General features: G+C 61.9%; 1 protein-coding gene across 2 annotated transcripts in view; it reads left to right on the forward strand.

Moving 5' to 3' along the window:
- Window positions 1–5,661, forward strand: part of ADAMTS10 (ADAM metallopeptidase with thrombospondin type 1 motif 10) — a 65,395-nt gene extending 59,734 nt beyond the window's left edge. Inside the window, exons 20-25 of one of the 2 annotated variants that reach the window (XM_063403235.1) lie at window positions 187–313; window positions 1,304–1,433; window positions 1,791–1,995; window positions 2,591–2,767; window positions 3,442–3,598; window positions 4,069–5,661. In XM_063403235.1, coding sequence (XP_063259305.1) covers window positions 187–313; window positions 1,304–1,433; window positions 1,791–1,995; window positions 2,591–2,767; window positions 3,442–3,598; window positions 4,069–4,178 — 906 coding nt within the window. In that variant the 3' untranslated portion in view covers window positions 4,179–5,661. Of the gene's footprint in view, window positions 1–186; window positions 314–1,303; window positions 1,434–1,790; window positions 2,053–2,590; window positions 2,768–3,441; window positions 3,599–4,068 lie in introns of those variants that run through there. The other variant, XM_063403234.1, reaches the window with a different exon arrangement.
- The last annotated feature ends 704 nt before the right edge of the window (window positions 5,662–6,365 follow it).

Here is a 6,365-nt window from a genome sequence, read left to right on the forward strand (position 1 = left end):
TGCCTGGGAGCTCGTTCTCTGATCGGGCACCACCGTCACCCCTGGTGGCTGCCCTGCGAGTTCTGGGAGGGGCTGGGAAGAGGACAGGGGAAGGTTCCAGCTGCCCTGGACGTTCGAGGGGCTGTGGGATGCAGGCTGGGGGGTCTCTGTGGTGGCACTGATGTCCCGGGGGTGCCTTTCCCGCAGGTGCTGGTGCGGACGGAGCCGCAGGGGATCCGCTACAAGTTCAACGCTCCCGTGGGCAGGGACGGCTCCAGCCTGTACTCCTGGCACTACAGCCCATGGACCAAGTGCTCCGTGCTGTGTGCAGGGGGTGAGCTTCCATGCTGGGGGGCTTTGGGGGGATATGTGGGACCCCCCCTGTGCTGGGTCTGGGTTGCTGGTGGGCTCTGAGGAGCTCTGGGGTCTCTGCACGGCCCCACCGCGCTCTCATAACAGTGAGAGTTGTGTCAGGCAGTGCCAGGGCAAAAAACCTGGGTGCCATCTTCAGCTGGGCCACAGGTATGGGTGGAAGGACCTTAAAGATCAAAAATTTCCACCCCTGCCATGGCAGGGACACCTTCCACTGTTCCAGGCTGCTCCAAGCCCTGTCCAGCCTGGCCTTGGACATTACCAGGGGTGGAGCAAGGACAGGCTGGCTGATCACAGCAGCCCCTGTGGCCTCAGATCTGCAGTCTGAACTGGAGCACCCCTGGTGCTGCCCTGAATCCTTGGACTGGTTCCCAAGGGATTGACACACAGGTTTGGGCCATGTCTCAGGACTTTGGAGAGCCCGGCTGGGAGGGGCTGAGCTGGTATTCAGAAGAGACTGGCCCAATAACGTTCCCTGTTTAAAGCTCAGGGCTTGTCTTCCATGCCAGACACTGTGTTGATCAAGTGTTGTCCTTCCTTGCTCCTGTTATTCCCCAAGTGCTGCCCAGAAAGGCCAGGCTTAGACCAGGTTCATTTGAGCATGAGTTCCCCTGGCTAATGAGCTCTAGAACCCCACAATCATCAAGGCTGGAAAATCCTCCAGTGCCATTGAGGCCATGCTGTGCCCGATCCCCGCCCTGTCACCCTGAATGCCACATCCAAGCGTTGGCACCATCATTCCACTTTTCCACCATCCATTTTTCCTGCTGATGTCAGAGAAGCCCTTGGCTATGAATGGAGGAACAAGTTCAGGCTCGGTGTGCGGGCACAAGTGGCCGCTGTGTCACATCGCCCCGTGGGAGCAGAGCTGTGGGGCTGGCACCCCCAGCCTGGCCCTGCTCCGGCCTCAGCCTCCTCCTCCCTTTGCCCCTTCCCTGTTTTCCCCGGGCAGGCAGCCAGATCCAGTCTGTGGTGTGCAGGAAACTCTCCGACGGCTCCACCGTCCCCAACCATTTCTGCAGCGCTGACACCAAAGTGCCCGAGCGGCAGAGGAGCTGCAACACCGAGCCCTGTCCCCCGGCGTGAGTACCTGGGGCACGGGCAGGGGGCCAGGGGGGACAGCCCGGCTGGGGGAGAGTGAAATTCCCCCCTGGCTGCCCTTCCCAAGGCACAGCCCCCACCAGGACACTGCCTGCAGGGGAATGGGGCAGGGGGATTCTCCTCTGTGTCCCAGATATTCCGTGAGACCCTCAGGGATTGTCCCAGCCCCTCCCTGGCTCTTCTCCTGAAGGGGAAGGGCAGATGTGCAGGAGCTCTGTGGTTCAGCCAGAGCTGCCTGGGAGGCTGTGGCTGGGGTAGGACCAGGGCTGTGTGCAGGAGTGTGGGGACAGGCCCAGCCCAGAGTGCCCCTCCAAGCTCTGCCTTTGATCCATCTCCAGCTGGGCCATTGGGAACTGGTCCGAGTGCAGCCGGAGCTGCAACGAGGGCGTCCGGACCCGCAGCGTCTTCTGCAAGAGGAAGATCTCTGCCAGCGAGGAGAAAACCCTGGATGATGCCTCCTGCAGCCAGCCACGGCCAAAGATGCTGGAGCCCTGCAACAACCAAACGTGTCCTCCAGAGTGGGTGGCCCTGGACTGGTCGGAGGCAAGTGCCAAAGGAGGGACACGGAGCTGGGGAAGGGTCTGAGGAGAGGCTGAGGGCACTGGGCTCGTTCAGCTGCAGCAGAGGAGACTGAGGGGAGGCTCCTCGGGGGCTGCAGCTCCTCCTGAGGGGAGGCAGAGGGGCAGGGGCTGAGCTCTGCTCTGGGACAGGAGCCCAGGAAGGGCTGGAGCTGTGTCAGGCCTTGGGCTGGAGCTCAGGGAAAGGTTCTTCCCCCCGAGGGTGCTGGGGCACTGCCCAGGCTCCCCAGGGAATGGTCCCAGCCCCAAGGCTGCCACAGCTCCAGGAGCGTTTGGACAACGCTCTCAGGGATGCTCAGGGTGGGATTGTTGGGGTGTCTGTGCAGGGACAGGGGCTGGATCAATGATCCTGTGGGATCCAGCTCAGGATATTCTGATTTTATGATCATCCCTCGCGTCTCCAAGGGCGCTGCTCCGTAGGGGGACAGTGCAAATCACCGATGGTGACCGTGGAGAGCAGTGTGGGGATGTTGAGGCTCAGGAGCCAGGAAAGGGGGGAGCAGCCCGGGGGCAGCCAGAGCTGCTTCTGTCCCCCCTGACCGTGTCCCCTGTCCCTGCAGTGCACCCCGAGCTGCGGGCCCGGCTTCCGCCACCGCATCGTCCTGTGCAAGAGCGGCGACCACAGCGTGACCCTGCCCACCTCCCAGTGCCACGAGGCCACCAAGCCCCCCACCAGCATGAGGTGCAACCTGCGGCGCTGCCCCCCGCCCCGCTGGGTCACCGGCGAGTGGGGAGAGGTAGGGACAGCCTCCCCCTGCAGGAGAAGCCTCCCCAGCCCTTCAAATCCTGCAGGGATTTTTTTAATGTGCTTTTGCTGGCCAGCAGAGCCCTGTGTGGCCACCACAACTATCCAGGAGATAGCAGGTCCCCGTGGCATTGTTCTTTGCCCCCTTTTTGGCTCTTTTGTGGTGGTGACCCAAGGGCAGAGCTGACCCTGGGGGTGTCCCAGGCCTAGCAGGACCCCACAGAAGTCGTTGAAGGGTCCCCATGGGTGGCTGGGTGGTGGAACCCTGGGAGCTGAGAATTTTACACTTCAGCAGACGTGGACTGGCCCTACAGCCAAGCAGGGCCACTGCTGGACCCCCCAGAGCCCAGTGGGGTGGCCCTGACAGTCCTCCCTGCCCTCCAACACCCATCTAGCAGCAGGGTGACATTGGGGTGCAGGAGGCCTGGGAAAGGCCAGTGATTCAGGGCTGGGTGAGCGATCCTCCCTGGGCCCTGGAGAATCAAACCAAGCTTTTTTGGGGTGCAGGGCCACAGCACTCAGTCACTCCAGGGAGTCCCAGCTGGGGAGGGAAGGGACAGCCACCTCCAGCAGCCTTTGCACCCCCTAACCCCTCATGTGTCCCACTCCTGTCATGTTCCTAAAGCCGTGGTGGCCACGGCAGCTCCCTGTGTGCTGTCCCCACAGTGCTCTGCCCAGTGTGGCCTCGGCCAGCAGAGGAGATCCGTCCAGTGCCTGGCCCACACCGGGCAGCCGTCCATGGACTGCGTGGAGGCCCTGCAGCCCCCCGGGATGCAGCAGTGCGAGACCAAGTGCGAGTCGGGGCCCACGGACAACCCTGAAGGTGAGGGGTCTCTGGGGAGGGGACACCTGTCCCACTGGAGACAGGGATATTGGAGCACAGCACAGCGCCAGTTGGGGTCCAGGGTGGGGAGACCCCATCCCTGGAAATGTCCAAGGCCAGGTTGGACACTGGGGCTTGAAGCACTCTGAGAGTGGGAGGTGTCCCTGGCCATGGCAGGGGGTGGCACTGGATGAGCTTTAAGGTTCCTTCCAATCCAAATCACTCTGTTGAAAATGTGGCCATTCTATGGCTCTGGTCCCCTCTGGTCCCAGGCCAAGCCTTGACCCCGAGAAATGAAGGAACTAAACCTTGAAGAATGGAGGAACTGCACTTTGGCAAAGAGAGGTGTTAATTAGTGAGGTCCTCAGCAGCTTCTCATCACGGCTGCATCTTTCAGCTTCCTGGCAAAGCCCCCCAGGATCCCCTCAGCCCGGCTGTGACCCTGCTCTCCCCCTCTGTGTCCCCTGCAGAGTGCAAGGATGTGAACAAGGTGGCCTACTGCCCGCTCGTCCTCAAGTTCAAGTTCTGCAGCCGGACCTACTTCCGACAGATGTGCTGTAAAACCTGCCAGGGGCACTAGGACACAGCGGGACACGGCGGGACCCCCCCGTGGCAAAACTGGAAGGCCAAAGCTCCGCCGGAGGGCTGCCAGCAGAGCCCTCCCTGTCCGCCCTGGGAATCTCCCCTGGCTCCCCCAGACCCGTCCCCCACAGACCCCCTTGGCCCCCGAGCTTCACAACGGTTCCCAGTTAAACCACTGCAGCCCCAGCTGGGAGAGGGGCGAGCTGGGCAGAGCAGGGGCTTTACTTGAAGTTCTGATGTTGTTATTTATTAGTAGCGGAGCCAGGTCCTGCAGCAGGCGCCACGGGGGGAGGCGGCACCGCTCGCCCGGCTCCTGCCTCACCCTGCCCCGTGTCCCCAGGCACCACCGCGGGGCTCGGGGGCTCCCGGGGCTGCTGCCCTTCCCCGGGACCCCAGGGAGACAGGGAGGAGGGTGCAGGAGCCTTGTGGAGCCGGCGTGGCTTGTGGCTCCTGGGCGATGGACGGAGAGGAGCCGCTGTGGGGAGTGGGGCAGAGCAGGGGTTTTGTCACCCTGGCACCCTGTGAGCAGAGGGTGACACCAGTTTAACTGGGAGAGGGAGTTCTGCAAAATCCCACAGCAACCAGCTTGGACTGGGGTGTTCCTCTCTCAGTCCTTAAAGGCCTTGTCATGTTTAGGACTGGTTTTTGTCCCTTGAAGCAGGAGCTGAGCTGGGGGCAGGGGTGTGCTCGGGGTTGCGGTCACTTCGTGGGTGTCGAGGCTGTGCCAGGCTCAGGGAGCAGAGCAGAGGAGGGCTCAGGACACGAAGGCTCCTGTCACAGTGTCCCTGCCCAGAGATCACCTCAGCCTCTGCAGGGGCCTCACTTCCAAAGGTGCTTGACTTCCAAAGGTGCTTTGCCTCCGAAAGGTGCTTTGCCTCCTAAGGCAGCCTGGCCACGTGTGTCTGTGGCCTCGAGGTGCCAGTCCCAGTGCCACGCACTCCTCTGCCCACAGGAGGCCTCCAGTGATGGGAAAAGAGCAGGCTTGACATTCCTCCAGGTCACCTCGTGGCCAAACCTGGGCCAGTTTCTCCACGGGCAGCCTGTGGAGGAGACCTGACTTCAACTCTCCAAAGCATGTGCCTTTTGTTAGCATAACTGTTATTATCATGATTATTTTCAGGCCTTTCCACATCACAGTGATGGGAAACCTTTGTCCAAAGCCGTGTCTCGTTCCCTTGGGGCCATCCCCACGGTGCAGGGAGGGGACAGCCCCCTTCCCCCAGAGCAAAGCCCCCGTGTGTTCCTCTCCCAGCTGTGTTTTTGTGTCCACCTGCTCCTCAGCCGATCGCAGCTTCTCTGGTGCTCAGCAGATCTCCTTTCTCTCCCTTCCTGGTGCCATGCTCCGTTCTGACGTTTCTGGGTGAGGGGAGGGGGTGTTCTCACCGTTTTTGTATCGATATATATCTACTGACCAATGTTTAACATACTAACTCTGAGGAGGAGCGACATGAATTATAATAAAGGAGTAGCTACGATCCCGGGCACAGCTTCTGCCCCCACTGGTGTTCCTCGAGCCCGGGGTTGGGTTTGGGCACCCACAGCACCCCAGTCCACCCCAAATGTGCGGTTTGGGAGCAGGGGAGGGTTTTCCGTGGGGAGCAGAGCAGGGTGGAGAGGTGGGGATTCACCCAGAGCTGCTTTAGGGCACAGAGGAACAATTTCCCCCATGGCACAGAGACCCCTGGTGATGGTGATGGTGATGGGCCAGCAGGGGAGGGGGGATCCTGCCCTGCTCAGGTGAGACCACACCTGCAGAGCTGGGGAACAACAGCAGCAGGACGTGGAGCTGCTGGAGCCAGCCCAGAGGAGGCCACAGGGCTGCTCCAAGGGCTGGAGCCCCTCTGCCCTGGGGACAGGCTGGGAGAGCTGGGGGTGCTCACCTGGAGAAGAGAAGGCTCCAGGGAGAGCTCAGAGCCCCTTGCAGGGCCTGAAGGGGCTCCAGGAGAGCTGGAGAGGGACTGGGGACAAGGGATGGAGGGACAGGACACAGGGAATGGCTTCCACTGCCAGAGGGCAGGGATGCATGGGAGATTGGGCAGGAATTGTTGGGTGTGAGGGTGGGCAGGCCCTGGCACAGGGTGCCCAGAGCAGCTGTGGCTGCCCCTGGATCCCTGGCAGTGCCCAAGGCCAGGCTGGGCAGGGCTTGGAGCAGCCTGGGACAGTGGAAGGTGTCCCTGCCATGGCA

This window comes from Prinia subflava, chromosome 8, assembly GCF_021018805.1.
Source record: "Prinia subflava isolate CZ2003 ecotype Zambia chromosome 8, Cam_Psub_1.2, whole genome shotgun sequence".
In the NCBI taxonomy this organism is placed as follows: Eukaryota; Metazoa; Chordata; class Aves; order Passeriformes; family Cisticolidae; genus Prinia; species Prinia subflava.